Consider the following 16,766-nt stretch of genomic DNA (forward strand, 5'->3'; position numbering starts at 1 on the left):
TCAATAAATTCTTGTACGTAAAATTTTCAATAGTTTCATGGTATTTAAATATTTTGTAACGAATTGGAGGTAAAAATTTGTATACGGCTGTAGGTGAAATTTTAGGAATAGTATCTGGTATAAATTTAATTACTGATTCGTCTCGAAAGATTCTATTCAATCCAATGTCTTGTTGTATCTCCCCCCCCCCCCCAATTCTAGACAAGAGTAGTATACACACTGGGATATTGAGTTTCATGGTATTATATCATATATTTATTTATTAGTTTATATATTGATGATATATTCCCATCGAGGAAGTCCACTTATTATTGTATAGATCTTGTCTGTCTTTTCATGGATTTTTTGTAGTTGATTCGAGTGTTAGTAAAAAGTAATAACTACCGGTGAAGTATGATACACTTTACTCACACTGCTATAATTTCATGAGGTGTCTGAGAGTGTAGACATATTTCATGAATGCAATCAATTACCGGTAATGTACATTAAACATGAAGCAAACTACTGTATAACGAGACAGCAAGGCTTCATATATCTGTTTATCTAAGTGCCATAAATGCTCTCGCTGGAATATGTCAACAGGAATAAAACCGACCCATGAACAATTTTTTTTATCAGTACCTTTTTAAATTAGAAAATATCTTGTGTTTCTTCCTGAGATATCAGTTTAATTTTCTGTGTTTCATTTTTATATGCCCACATGGAAATGTGGGCGTATATTGCCATCGCCCCCATTTGTCGGTCTGTCTCTCTGTCGTCGCCAAAAGTTATCAACCGATTGTTTTAAAATTGGTATATGTTGTTTACATTGACTGAGATGAAGAATCCTATTTGATTTTAATTACTTCTAGGGTTATGTCCCTTGTGAATACTCTAACAATACCATCCAAAGTTATCAGCCGATCTGTATGAAATTTATATGCGTCATTTAAATTAGTAAAAAAAAGAATCCTATTGAATTTCAGCAATTTCTGTTAATTACATCTATAGAGTTATGGCCCTTGTTTCACTTTGTTGAACCTTGTGAATGCTGTAACGCGAAAAGTTATCATCCGATCTTTGTGAAATTTATTTGCATTATTTAAATTAGTGAAACAAAGAAGCCTATTGAATTTCATCAAATTCTGTTAATCACTTCTAGAGTTATCTGCCGATCTGTATGAAATTTATATGAGTCATGAAAAATTAGTAAAAAAGAAGAATCCTATTGAATTTCAGCAATTTCTGTTAATTACATCTGTAGAGTTATGGCCCTTGTTTCATTTTGTTAAATCTTGTGAATGCTGTAACACCAAAAGTAATCATCCGATCTTTGTGAAATTTATTTGCATTATTTAAATTAGTGAAATGAAGAAGCCTATTGAATTTCAGCAATTTCCGTTAATTACTTCTACTTCTAGAGTTATGGCCCTTGTTGCACTTAAACGTGTCATTTAAATTAGTAAATAAAAGAGTCCTATTGAATTTCAGCAATTTCCGTTTATTACGTCTAGAGTTATGATCTTTGTTTCATTCTTGAACCTTGTGAACACTCTAACGTCAAATGTTATCCAATCTTTGTGAAATTTATATGTATTATTTAAATTAGTACAACAAAGAAGCCTATTGAATTTCAGCAATTTCTGTTAATTACTTCTACTTCTAAAGTTATGGCCTTATTTGCACTTTGTGAACGCTCTAACATCAAAAGTTATCTGCCGATCTGTATGAAATTTATATGTGTCATTTAAATTAGTAAATAAAAGAATCCTATTGAATTTCAGCAATTTCCGTTTATTACGTCTAGTTATGATCTTTGTTTCACATTCTTGAACCTTGTGAACACTCTAACGTCAAATGTTATCCAATCTTTGTAAAATGTATATGTATTATTTAAATTAGTGAAACGAAGAATCCTATTGAATTTCAGCAATTTCCGTTAATTATGTCTAGAGCTATGGCCCTTTTTTCACTTTGTTCAACCTTGTCAATGGTCAGCCTACAAATGTTATCCAATCTTTATGAAATTTATATGCATCATTTAGACCGACAAATATCATTATTCGATCTGTATGAAATTTATATGCATCATTTAACTTAGTGAAACGAAGAATTCTATTTAATTTCAGCAATTTTCGTCAATTACTTCTAGATTTATGGCTCTTGTTTTACTTTGGGTACCTTGTGAACATTCGAATAACAAAAGTTATCATCTGATTTGTATGAAATTAGTAAAACGAAAAAGCCTGTCAAATTTCAACAATTTTTGTATTACTTCCAGAGTTAGGGCCCTTGTTTCAGTTTGTAGAACCTTCTGAACCCTCAAGCGACAAAAATTATAATCTGATCTGTATGAAAATGTCTTGTAAATGCCCCCCATTACCTACAAAAGAATAAATATGCGACAACCCTTGTAGACTGCTCGGACGATTTAGCTACCATGGGCGTATGTTTCGTTGCCTGGCAACCTATCTTTAACATTTCTTGTCAGACCGACTTTCCTGTTTTCCAAAATAAACAGACATATCCAATTACTGCTATAATTGATATGATACAGTTTATATTATGAGAAAATAAATGAAGACTATCTTCAAAGGCTTTATGTATAATTAAATAAATTCAAGGCAATGCTAATAATAGGAGATGAATTATGTTTTGAAGATTCTTGAGATAATTTTTATGCGCCCACAGTTTCACATGGCCGTATATTGCCGTCCCCCCTGTCCAATCGGACGTTCCACATATTGTTTCGAATTTCCTGAAAATTGGACTGAAACTACCTGACAAAATGGCAGCTCCCCATACACAAATAGTGTAAAAGTATCTGATAACAAGGTTGTGGACCCTCTAGAGATCACAATTTTTATCAGATTTTGATGAAACTTGAACTCGGTTTCTTTCGATGTTTGCATGTATTGGACCGTAACATGGTACCTGATTGTACAAAAAAATCACAGTTTTAGCTTGTGGATACTCTTGAGGTCACAATTTTTATCCAATTTTGATGAGACCTGAAATGTATGTTTATAACCCACTGATCTCAATTCCTTTCAATATTCACGCATATCGGACCGTAACTTCATGGATTATTGCTCCTGATTGTATGAAAAAATCTTGTTTTTGGCTTGTGGACCTCTAGAGGTCACAATTTTTATATGTTTAAAAAAAAAAAAAAAGCTTAATGTATCACCGTTAAACCATAATGATGGTTGAGTTCGAATTTTGTGAGAATCTGACCATAACTGCCTATCAAAATGACCGCTCCTTGTACGCACGTGTATAGTATAAAAGTATATAATATCAAGGACCCTCTAGAGGTCACAATTTTTATCTGATTTTGATGAAACTTAGAATATATGTTTTTATCCCAAAGATCTGGGTTCCTTTTGATATTTGCACATTTTGGACCCTAACTTCCTGGATTATGGCCCCTGATTGTATGAAAAATCACTTCTTTTTTATTAGCTCGCTCTCTGTACAGCTCTTGCAAAATGTGGGCGTATCTTGTATGGTAACCGCTTGTTTTTATTTTCATCCACCTTTTGTAGAAAGTAGGCGACTATTAAAATGGGATTGTCTGTCTTTCTGTCCATCACATTTTTGGGATACAATAACCCTGTTTCTAATTAGACTAGCTGTAGGTGTTCATTAGGTAATGGTTTTACAGGATTTGATGATGGGCATTTTATGCTAAGGATGAGCAGAGGTAAACAATTGGGTTGGTTAAGACTTTGGAGCATGAAAGCTTTGATACTATTTGTGTGAGATTTTGGAACACAATAATTTTGCTTTAAAGGAGCTAAATCTCGATTCTTTGGCACCTACAAATGGACACAAATGAGTCACAACACAACACATATAATAATGTAAATGAATGTATATAAACTGATTACATTCCATCATTCGTGTTTTTACTGTAATTTCTAATCATGTGACAATTTTAAAATGTTCATTTTGTCTTAAATATTTGATATCAGAAGTCCATCTTTTCACGGTAAGATTGCAACATTAATGCTGAATTAAATTGACCAATAATTCGTGTTTGCAATGTCGAAGACTGTGGATGATATAGAGTTAGCTACTTGCCTCCTTTAAGCTGACAGAATGTTCAGTGTCTTGACTGAGTTAGATCATCATCATTTCCTGATCAGACTGAACTGCTTTGTCGATGCGTTGGAACACGATAACTCTTGATTCTGATCAAGTGAGAATGATGAAATGTGGTGTATAGTTTTACTCCATCCAAACCTTGACTAAGTTCTATAACAAGCATTTTCTATTCAATCTAAGCAGAGTGGTTAGCAATATTTTGATTGCTCAACTTTTTACAAAAAGATAAATGAGCGAGTAATTAATGAAAGTCATCTATTATGTCAAATCCATTATCATTATGCATGTATTTGTATGTTACTTCAATTGTATGTTATTTCAATTATAGGCTGAATTAAAATCTGATAAATCAACTAGTCCAGTTGCAGGTGCTGCTGTATATGATGAAGTTTTAAACCAGATACATGCTGACCTACCCAGGAAAGTCTTTCAGTAAGTCATGTTGCCTTCAATTTAGAAAACCGTGTTCTATGCTTTCTGTGTGACTTTCTTGGTATTAAGAGTTTAACTTATCTATTTCAGTTAGTTTGTAAAATTCGTGAAGGACGCCATCTTAGAATAGTTAGATAATGGAACATAGGAAGTGACTATCTTAATGCATTAGTTTTAAACATGAATTATTTGTTAAAATTGTAATGAGTGCTGTATTCTTGACTAGAATTTCCTAGGTTAGAATTGCTGACAAGGAGAAACTTTAATATTTCTGATCAGGTGAAAAAACGATGTCCACCTGTGTATGGGCAGTTGGAAGAATAGGCTGAAATCTGGCTTTTATGGCAATATTTACACCACTACTTGGCCCAGGTACAAAGAGAAATGAAAATATTAACATAATATGTTTGTCTTAAAACAACCTGAGATGTTGAATCCCATTCATTGATCGCTCTCTCTCTCTCTTTAAATATCTAGAACTGGTTTGATGAAAGTAGGTCTATCTACTTTGGGTAATTCTAATACCACTCCACCTGTATATGATGTTATATATTCCTCACCAGTTAGTCCACATGATTACGATCAAAGTCGTATAAATATCAAGTTTAGAGATGTACCAGATAATGTGTCACGAATGCTTATGGATGGTGAATTGTATCTCAACATTATTACAACTACAACTGAGTATATTGGAGTATTAGATATGAAACATGAGGTTTGTAGTTTGATATATTTGTAATATCCCTTGATTAAATTAAAGACTTGGTGTGTCATTTAGCACTATATTAATCCCTTGCAAACTACAATATTGTGGAAGTTGAATCTCTAATAGGTAGGGATACCAGTCCAAAAATGGCTCAGTTCCATTCAGTATTTACAAAGTTGTAATAAATTGTATTTTCATTGATTCATGCTGATTGAGTGTGACCAGGTGCACCATCTTTTATTGGTTACTGTTACAGAGAGAAACCTGGCGGGCCTAGTTTAAATCGGAATGAATCCAAGCGGGGAGTTTATCTAGCGCTGTATTTTGATTTTGTTTTCTTAACAAAATGATATTTCAGCAAAAATGCAAATGGCAAATCAGGTCTTTAAGATAAAAGTCAAAGATGTAATATTACTGTCCATTTCACATATTATATTTAACTTCATATTGTACAAATGAAATAACACAGAGTGTCTATATAAAGTACTAATCAAAGGACATTTTTCAATAATTCCAAAAGCTGATGTAAAGCAAACAGGTTTGACTGTTGTAGGAACATCCTGACTCTGCTTTCATACAGTTTTCAACTGTTATTTAAAGGGACAATAACACTCTTGCTGGCTTGACAGCTCCAGAAAATAAAAAATAGCCTTATTCTTTAAGTACTAGATGTGTTTGTGTCCTACCTGTTGTGTAAATTATCCATTTAATCCTATTTTACTTGTCCAGAGGGTTCAAAAATATTTTTAAATCCAAGTAACATTTGAAAAGCTTTACGTCAGACTTTTCAAATCATTTAGTTGAATTTTTCCAATTTTTTAAATTAGGTGTGTTAAGATGAAATTTGTATCATCAATTAATTGGAATATTGTAAAATAGTACAATTTGTTGACCAGAATAAAGATTGGGACATATTATTCAGTTACAACAAGAGTGGTATTGAGCCTTTAAAAAAAAAAATTTTTTTTCAGGAATATGAAAAGGGTATTTATGCACCTATGCATACACAGTATAGTAAAGTAGGCTGGTTATCTTCACCTGAATTTCTTGGTGTTAAAGCAGTTTATCCGGCAGCCACATATCCTACTGGTCCTTGTTCTCCACCGTCAAGACATTATATAGTAAGTTTTACTGTACTAAACTTTATGGTCTTGTTTATCTCAGTAGGTCCTCAACAAATCATTACTGTCATGCAGAATTACCTCCTCTTTCACATTGACATGCAGCTAATCATTGACATGGATAATTCTCACCTTTCAGTTGCGCTCGGTCTTTTCTCGCAATCTTTGATTTTTGCAATATCTGAATGAGTTCCTGTAAATTTGAATACCGTACTGATTCAAAATGGACAGCAGCACCTGGATTTACATATTATCCTATTGATATTAAATAAGCTTGTCCGACTATTGGGTTTAGTTTATACCTCCTCCGAGTTACTAGATTCGATAAAGCGAAATATTAATTGGTAGGTAATTCTCTTTAATTTTGAAAACCTGATAAGGTCATTGGCGTAGTTGTTGTGAGCTACGTCTAGTTTTCCAGACTACTGCTAAGGACATATTACTGCTAGTCATTGTACCCTGGAAGAGATAACCCTTCTTTGAATTCAATTTAGATGAAGTTATGAGCAAGGTTTTGATCATATGGAAAATGCATTTTGTTCATGAAATCTATTTCAGTCTCATTTACATTTACGAGGTGATTTAACTGATACTGTAGGTGCATTAGCTATGACTGTTATAGATGATAGACTACATATCTTTATTAAATTAACAAATCATAAAGAACAAATAGCTTCTATACAGTTAACATCAAGTAAATTATCAGGTAATTGTTATATATATATAGGATTCTCCTTTGGCTTATAATAAATATTAATTCATATAGTAGGGGGGAACGCTGTGATCCAAAATGAGGTTCCAGGGGCTTGAAATATTTTAACTAAGGAACACATATGAGGGAAGGGGCTTAAATCCCCACCTGGTTTCTGGTGGGCATGTAGTCACCCTTCACATTAAATGTATTCCCTTATTCTATTAGTAAATGCACGATGTAACTGCACATGATCAGATATGCAGGTTTTACCCATCAATGCTATTACACAGTGTCGACAAATAACAATGCACACTTTATTGCTTTATTCGCTTCTTTGTCTTTCAGTAATTTTTGGATGATTTTAATTTTAGGTTTATTACCATTGAATCTACCTGTAAGCAAACTTAAAAATGGATTCCTTTTCACTGTAATGCAGGCTTCTAAATGGATTGAAGAAATAGGAACATGTAGGTTTACTGAGCTAAAATACTTATCTGATACACTCTTTCGAAATGGAGTTTTCATTCTGTACTGTTTCATTGAAAATATTATTCCAATGAAAATTTGTTATAATAATAACGAGTTATATATTTATATGTTACTAGCAGGATACCTGACTTCGCCTGTTGCCGAAATTTGTCTGGGACCCAATTTCGACAAATTCGATGGCTTAAACATTCACAGGGTCATGCTGGTTAATTTTATACCATACATGTGTGGGTAGAGCGCGATGACGAAGCGTTATTTGCCTGGGGCCCAGGCCCAATTTGCCAGGGGCCGATTGTGATGGCCTTAAACATTCATGGGGTCATGCTGGTTAATTTTATACCACATATGTGGAGGTGGACCGCGGCGACAAAGCCTGATCGATATGCACACATCTTTGATTTTATTATATAGATTAATAGATCTTTTATTGAAATAGTTGTGTTTATGTATTATTCAAATAGTTGTATTTATTTGTTATAATAAGAACTATATTTATTTAGTATATTTAAATAATGTACTTATGTGTTATTATAAGAGTTATTTAAATAGTGTATTTATGTGTTATTATAAGAGTTATTGAAATAGTTGTATTTATTTGTTATTAATAGAGTTATTGAAATAGTTGTATTTATTAGTTATTATAAGAGTTATTGAAATGTGTATTTATTTATTAATATAGTGATGTTTTTAAAGAAAGTAGAGATAAGAACTGTAGATAATAAATTACTAATGGATGGTTTTATAGAAGAAGGTATATATGTAAGTATATATTATTTATGAAATTTTACAATAAAGAAAAAAATCATCAATCTGTTTTTTAAACAACCCATTTCTTTCAGATACAGTAGTGCATGCTTTTAAACTATCTAGACTTAAAGATTCTGGGGACTTTTTTTTTTCTAAAATTTCAAATAGGAGGAAAGACTCTTTTTTGTGTCTTTGGAGATTGTACAGTGACATAAAACACTACATGAATAGACATTGGTTAATAAATACTATCTTTATTTCATTCATATCCAATATATCAACACATGGTAAATAAGGTGAAAAATTATGGGGCTCTGCAAAGGATTTTTTCATTTTATCAACAAGGGTTGATATCCATAAAGACAAGTAGATTTTATATTTCACTTAATGCTAAATCCCACCTGTGCATTTTTTGTTTATAGTCACTTATGGGTGATATAGATGAAGTACATGGATTAGGAATATTCCAGATTACTAAGGGAAGATTTTTGCAGTATACAGTTATTGTAAGTTTTTTTTAAATGAAATAACACATGTAATAAAAAAGCTGGTGATATACTGAGATGCAATGAAAACACACCACTGATTTTTGGCATGATTGTATTTTTACCAACACAAGAAAATCAACAACCAACCATGGAGGCAACAACAGCTTTACTTTACCTGTGTTCACCTCTAGCAGCCACATGCGCCATGAAACGTTGCTACATGATGGCTATAAGCCTCTTAATGGCTGCTTGTGGGATCAGTCTCCATTCTAATTGCAATTCTGCTTCCAGTTGACGCGAGAATTTGTATTTGGAGAAAGACAGTGTCCATTATTGTCCACCAGAACCTTGATTGATTAGAGATCAGTAGTGAGGGCTTGACGTTTATAAAATTGCTGTGTTTTCATTGCGTCCATGTATTGAATTCATTATTCTGTATTTTTGTAAACAAAGTGGAAAGGGACATTTATTATTGAAATATAAATCGGTCATCGTTTTTATACGCCCACATTTTCATGTAATGTATATTGTCATCGCCCCTGTCCACCTTGAAATGCATATTTATAACCCAAAGATCTTGGTTCCTTTCGATCAGGGCTCACACTGTCGGTCGCCAAACTCGCAATTTGCGATAAAAATATGAAAGTGGCGATTAAAATTTGATTTTGGCAAAAATTTTGGCGATAATGTTTTGCGATACTGGCGATTCTTTTTGAGAACTGGCGGAAAAAAATCTTAAAATTCTAATCGTATTTATCCTGGATTAACCATTAATTGAGTGTCAATCACGTGGCGGAATACTATTTATTAATCAACTGGCTGATAACCTGGATTGTGTCAATGAGTAATACTAATTAGTTGTCTTGGATTAATGATTAGTTGATTGATAATTGCCAATGATGTATGTAAAGCCTATCTCAAGTCATCCTGCATCAAATGGAGCTGCGGAAAGATCAGTACAAACCGTTAAACAAGGTTTATTGAAACAAGTTATGGAAGGTCATACCAACCAAACTCTACAACATAGACTTGATAACTTTTTTATTAACATACAGAATTACTCCACATACTGTTACTGGGTGTGCACCAAGCGAGCTGTTTTTGAAAAGACAAATTCGTAATCGGTTTACATTGTTGAAATCAAATCTTGAACAGACTGTCACTCATAAACAAGAGCTGCAAGCAAAGAATCATGACAGCCGAGTTAGAGTGCGTTCATTTGAAGTCGGACAATTCGTTCAAGTTAAAAACTTTCGAGGAGACATTAATAGGTGGATTCCTGGTCGTATAACAAAAAAATTAGGTTTACAGACCTTTATTGTCCGAACCGGGGGTAAAATTCGTTATTGTCACATTGATCATTTGTTACCTGGTAATGATACTGTCGATTCAAATGGTAACAGCCCAACCAATACAGAGATTGATATAACATCATCTAAACCGTTAGTACCCGATTATGGACCAGATTTGTTATTGCCTAATAATTCAAATACTGCATGTACTTCATCGACTACAAGTACTCAAGCAACAAGTATTGATACTCCAACATCACCCGTCAAGCCAGTTGATACCAAACAACGTTACCCACAGAGAGTTCGAAAACCACCAGAGAAGTTAACTATGTGAACTATTTGTGTGAAATTTTTAAATAATTAACGTTTATTTTGTTTTGTTCCCTCAAATAGAGACATTTTAGTTTATGTGAACAGTACAACTTTTTAAAGGGGTAGGAATGTAGTATTTATGGTTATGCTTCGTATTATTATTACGCTATGTATGACGTCATACCGGTAGAATATTCTGGTGTTCATTTTACCCATAGTGCTTTGGTGTACATGTGCTTCTGGTAATAAAGATGTCCCCGATCAAGTTTTGATGTGTCCGTGGTTTATCGTTCTTTAGGAACCTTATCATTTTGTATGTATGAGTATACTACAATTTTGATACCCGAATTCGTTTACAGTGGCTTCATATACGTCATGTAAGACATACAAGCATGCCTATCAGATATCATTATTTCAAATTATATTATCACCACTGGTCGGAAACGTAAGAACGAGTTGAATAGCGACGATTCTTGAGCGAGAAATCATTTCGCCATATGTATCCTATTACCCTCGCCAAAATGATCTAAAGGTGAACGACGGGTATAATTGTAAGCATCTCTTACAAAAATATAATTGAAATTTATATCATTCTATCAGTGATTCAGATTCTGATACCTTTACGGTACCTGAAAATAACTATTGGCCAATTGTACACGCAACACATAAATTTATAGAAAATTGGCAATCCTTGAATGAGATCTAACGTGTAAATACTGAAAATATATTGTGCAGTACGGTGTTCAAATAGACTAAAGTCACCCAAAAAAATCTGACCTTATTAAATCCAAACTGTGCTAATGTATTATATACAGACAGATTTTTAAAGTTGTTGTATATTGTATTCTATATACCGGTATGGTTAATTGTTTTATAATATTTTTATAATATTCGAATATTATAAAACAATTAACGGTTTTATGTCTCAGCTAGGCTTATTAAAATAAGCCTAGCTGAGACATAAAATTGTTAGATGTTGTCTTTTTTAGCACACATTTTTGGCAGATAAAATATTCCAGTTGGCGGAAAAAAAATATGAACATTTTTATATATAAAAATTATCATCCATTTTGGCGGAAAAAAATTGAAAGCCAGTGTGAGCCCTGCTTTCGATATTAGCACAGATCTCGGACCGTAACTTCCTGAATTATGGCCCCTGATTGTATGGAAAATCGCGTTTCTAGCTTGTGGACCCTAAAGAGGTCATAATTTTTATCCGATTTCAAAAACCCCACTAAATGCGAAACAGGAAGTGTTTAGCGACATTGTCACATGCTATTTTAGCATTTTAAAAGAAATTACTAAAACAGAGGAGTGTTAATGTCTAATTGACCAATCAAAACGCAAGATTCACCCTTAAGCATGTTACAATTATAGATACCTTTTAATTTGTTATACATGTATTCGTTACCAAACTTACTAAATTTGTTAAAAATTTGATTTTCTACAGATGGAGAAAACAAAATGTGGTGGGAAACAATCAGTATTATTAGAAGGACCTGAGTCTACTATTATATCTAATATAACAAATCAGCTTACATCTAAATATGATGATTATTTACTAGAGGGTTATATCAAGGTATAATTTCATTTATATAATTTATAAATATCTAGAACAAAGTCTAGTTTGGAATTTTGACTTTAGAATAGAATTAAGGGTAGTGCTAGGTCTTATTTTTTTACACCCACATTTTCATGTGGATGTATATTGTCATAGCCCTTGTCTATCCACAATTTGAAACTTGAAATATAGGTTTTTTTTCCAAAGATCTTGGTTCCTTTCGATATTGGCATTTATCGTACCGTAACTTCATGGATCATGGCCCCTGATTGTACAAAATATCATGTTTTTAGCTTGTGGACACTCTAGAGGTCACAATTTTTATCCGATGTTGATGAAACTTGAAATGTATGTTTAGAACTCTCAGATCTAGGTTCCTTTCGATATTCACACATATCAGATCGTAATTTCCTGAATTATGGCCCTGGATTGTATGGAAAATCACATTTTTCGATTGTGGTCCATCTAGAGTTTACAATTATTATCCAATTTAAAAAAAACGTTCCAATATACCACTGTTACACCAGTTCGAATTTCGTGAAAATTGAACCACAATTGCCAGACAAAGTGGCATATGGTATATCAAGGTTGTGGACCTTCTAGAGGCCACAATTTTTATCCGATTTTGATGAAACTTTAAATATATGTTTATATCATAAAGATCTTGGTTCCTTTCAATAAGCGCGCATAACTTCCTGGATTATGGCCCCTGATTGTTCAAAAAATGGCATTTTTAGCTTGTGGACCCACTATAGGTCACAATTTGTTTTCACTTTTAAAAATCATTTAGATATATCACCCTTACAAATCATTTAAATTTTTCACCGTTGCAACCTAATGACGGTTGAGTTCAAATTTCGGACCAAAACTGTCATACAATTGTTATCAGATTTTGATGAAACTTAAAATATTTGTTTATGTCCCAAAGATCTTGGTTTCTTTCGCTGTTTGCGCATATCAGACCATAACTTTACCTTTAGAGGTCACAATTATTTGTCAGATTTTAAAAACGGTTTATATATATCACCATTCCACCATAATGAAGGTTGAATTCGAATTTCGGGAAAATCAAAACGAAACTGTCAACAAAATGGCCACTCTTTGTTTGCAAATTGTGTAAAAGTATGTAATACGAAGGTTGTGGACCCTCTAGAGGTTACAATTTTTATCTGATTTTGATGAAACTTGGATATCTTTATATCCCAAAGATCTCAGTTGGCAGTCCCTTTTGATATTTGTGCATTTCAGACCGTAACTTTCTGGATTATGTCCCCTGATTGTATGAAAAAATCGCTTTTGTTTTTAGCTTGTTCTCTATCTATCTCTTGCAAAATATCTTGCCTGACAACTGCTTGTTTTAGCCTGTTCTCTGTCCACCTTGAAAAATATGGGCATATCTGCTGCTTGTTCGTTTCAAATATGCCAAATTTTCGTGTTCGTCACCACCCCTATTATTGCTGTAGGACTGACAAAAAGGGTTGTGTAGTTGTTTGAATTGATATGAAAAACCCAGTGCACGACAACAATAACTGCTGCAATAACTTTCAGCAAGCTAGAAATAGAAAACATTCTGAAATGAGTGTTAGTGATTTGATGCAATTCAACATGATTCAGTTATAAATGGTAATACTTCAGGATTCATGCTGTCATGATTTCTATGTCAGTTGTGTTGCTTTGCCTAGTCACATCATCGAATTACTATATCTGCACAGTTGTCACTTTTAGTGGGCATGGGTTTAAAAACTGTGAAGTGGTTCGTGCGGTAGATTTACTAGGGGACATCGACCTTAAATGTAAAAACCACAGCCCATGCAAATTTTCTTCCATAGATAATGAATATGTTGGTTTTGGTCTCTTATGACTGAAGTGTTGATGAGAAATTAAAAAGTATTTCTACTCTTTGTTGAATGTCTATAAATGGTTTCAACATTGTACATATGGCTGTCCCACTAACATGAGGATTTTAATATTTATATGTATACTTGATTAAATTTTAAAGGAACTGAGTAGTGATTCTATCTTAAACTTGTGGCTTGGTAAAATTTCTTTGATTATGAAATGTGAGGAGGACAAAACATTTACAGAAGTTGTAGGCAAGGTAATCAAATTTTATGTTTTCACAGCAATTGATTTCAGAGTTAGCTATAAATTTTTGGTGATAGACTTAAGCCTGAAAAGAAATGGTCTAAACTCTTAAAAAGTGAGAAAAAAAACATAAGGAAAGATTGTTCCCCAAATAAACGATTAACTATTGCTGACTACCTTTAAATGAGAAGATTAGTCTGTTTTTAGTGTCTTGTGAATGATCTCATTACCTGTAAAAGAAAAAATATAAGACAACTTTAGTGGACTGCAAAGACTACTAAGCTGCTCTGTGTGTGTGTGTTTTGTTGCCAGGCAACCTATCTTTTTTTTTTTTTTTTTGCAATGCTATATACATAAAATTATATGGGAATCTTTTTAAGAATTATTTATGTGATGTGTTTTTGATAGTCAACCAGCAATGATTAGAGCCATTATCAATAGAATTGTATTGGTTTGTAGAACAATCTATTGATAAATTTATTTCTATTTGTATAGTTAACCAAACCTGGTAAATGGTACTGTACTGATATAGAAAATGAACATTGTAAGTTTTTAAGATTTTATTTGTTTCTGTTTGATAAACATTAAGAATTCTCCATGTTTACAAATTGACATGCATAACCTTCTGCCCTATTGTAGCATACTCCTTGTAGTGTTTCATTTGATGTCTACACTCAATACTGTAGCTATGAGAACGTAGCTAAACACTTTGAGATATACTGTGATGTTTGTTTTAGCTACCATTGAGTGCCTTTAGATTCACTTGGAAAACTTAATTTCTTTATTAATGCATGTAACATCTTAAAATAAGTTAATTTTATACTATTAAAACTACATGTAATTAAACATACCCAGCCCAATGTTGTGAACCAACTTCAGTTTATCTGCAAATATTGTCAGAAAGGTTAATCAAGCGGTGTTTTTATTAAAATTGATATGGACATTCATATGGACATTCATTAGTCATTCGCAACCCCCTACTTGTAGTTTTATGTCCCATATCTTGATTGGCTGTTGTACACATCATATTTACCCCCGCCTTTGTGACGTAGACCTATTCTGTTTTAAAATGTCTGGCAAAGCCAGCTATTATTGCTTTGATTTAAAAGAGATGGTTTGTGCCAGGTAGGATTATGCTTAATTGTAGTTGGGTGTGGCAGAAATGTAATAAATAACATTAATCAATCGTTGTTTTGAAGAAAAAAAAGACAGTTTTGCTTATTGAATTACCATCTGATTAGCATCGTACTTTATCTTGAGACATACAGGGTTGAGAGATGAGGTTTCTTATCAATCAACACTGCTGTATCAATACATAATTTTTGTGTCTATTAGTGAGATGAAGAAGCCTATAATTTCCATTTTTTACGTCTAGAGTTATGGCCCTTGTGAACGCTCTAACGCCAAAAGTTATCATCCGATCTTTGTGAAATTTGTATGCATTATTTAGATTAGTGAAGAAAGAAACCTATTTAATTCAATAATTTCCGTTTATTACATCTAGAGTTATAGCCCATGTTTGACTTAGTTGCACCTTGTAAACGCTCTAACATCTAAAGTTATCTGCCGATGTGTCATTTAGATTAGTAAAAAGAAGAACCCTATTGAATTTCAGCAATTTCCGTTTATAACATCTAGAGTTATGGCCCTTGTTGAACCTTGTGAACGCTTTAACCCTTAACCAGTCGACGTCATTTTGACGTTATGACGTCAAGTGGTCAGGCTAAATAAAGGCTGACGTGAAATATTTTGTATGCCTATTTCAATCGACTACTTCCGAATAATTATAAGTGATAGACTCTTGACACCAATAAAAAAGTTGCTGGGGATAAGTTGATCTATAATTTGCAAATCATTCTACATCCTTTTCATCAGAAATATCGTCTTCAGAATCGGTGGCATCGATATAATCCTATTCGGAATAATTCATAAGTATTTCAACCACTTCGAGCGTCTTTAACGTCCCCGACGCCGTTAAATTACGTTTTTCATCAAAAAATGTTGAACAAAGACATGTTTTTCTCAATGCCCTTGACAAGACAAGTTCCTGTCTAACACGTATGCGTGGCCATATCAATTAACACCAAAAGGTATCATCCGATCTGTATGAAATTGATATGCATCATTTGAATTTCAGCAATTTACAATAATTCTAGAATTATAGCCCCTTTCTCACTTTGTTCAACCTTGTTAATGCTCAATTGATGAAAGTTATCATCCTAAATGTATGAAATTTATATGCATCATTTAAATTTGTGAAACGGAGGTCTGTTGAATTTCAACAATGTCCGTCAATTATTTCTAGAGATATGGCAATGATCGATATGAAATCTATAATATGTATTATTTAAATTAGTAAAACGAAAAAGCCTGTCAAATTTCAAAATTTTCTGTAAATTACTTCCAGAGTTAAGGCCCTTGTTTTAGTTTGTAGAACCTTATGACCTCTCAAACAACAAACATTATAATCTGATCTGTATGAAAGTGTCTTGTAAATGCCCCAATTACCTAGAAAAGACCACTCGGACGATTTAGCTGCTGTGGGCATATGTTTTGTTGCCTAGCAACCTATCTTTGTATTTTAGGTTCTGTTGTAGAATTAACACCGGGAGGATTTGGAGAGGTTGAAGGTGAAGCTTTCTTACAACCTTCAGGTTTAGCTGCTTTTGTATTAGACAGAGCTAAAGTTCTACAATATAGGTGAGTTACATCATATATTTTTGCATTAGACTTATATCTATAACATATTT

General features: G+C 33.0%; 1 protein-coding gene across 1 annotated transcript in view; it reads left to right on the top strand.

The window, feature by feature from the left end:
- The window catches only part of LOC126822496 (uncharacterized), a 40,689-nt gene that overhangs the window by 13,532 nt on the left and 10,391 nt on the right, over nt 1–16,766 (top strand). Inside the window, exons 7-17 of the mRNA XM_050551421.2 lie at nt 4,418–4,521; nt 4,999–5,236; nt 6,199–6,348; nt 6,907–7,054; nt 7,414–7,509; nt 8,211–8,290; nt 8,701–8,784; nt 11,821–11,949; nt 13,931–14,029; nt 14,512–14,560; nt 16,602–16,716. Coding sequence (XP_050407378.1) covers nt 4,418–4,521; nt 4,999–5,236; nt 6,199–6,348; nt 6,907–7,054; nt 7,414–7,509; nt 8,211–8,290; nt 8,701–8,784; nt 11,821–11,949; nt 13,931–14,029; nt 14,512–14,560; nt 16,602–16,716 — 1,292 coding nt within the window. The remainder of the gene's footprint in view (nt 1–4,417; nt 4,522–4,998; nt 5,237–6,198; nt 6,349–6,906; nt 7,055–7,413; nt 7,510–8,210; nt 8,291–8,700; nt 8,785–11,820; nt 11,950–13,930; nt 14,030–14,511; nt 14,561–16,601; nt 16,717–16,766) is intronic.

Source organism: Patella vulgata, chromosome 5, assembly GCF_932274485.2.
Source record: "Patella vulgata chromosome 5, xgPatVulg1.2, whole genome shotgun sequence".
In the NCBI taxonomy this organism is placed as follows: Eukaryota; Metazoa; Mollusca; class Gastropoda; family Patellidae; genus Patella; species Patella vulgata.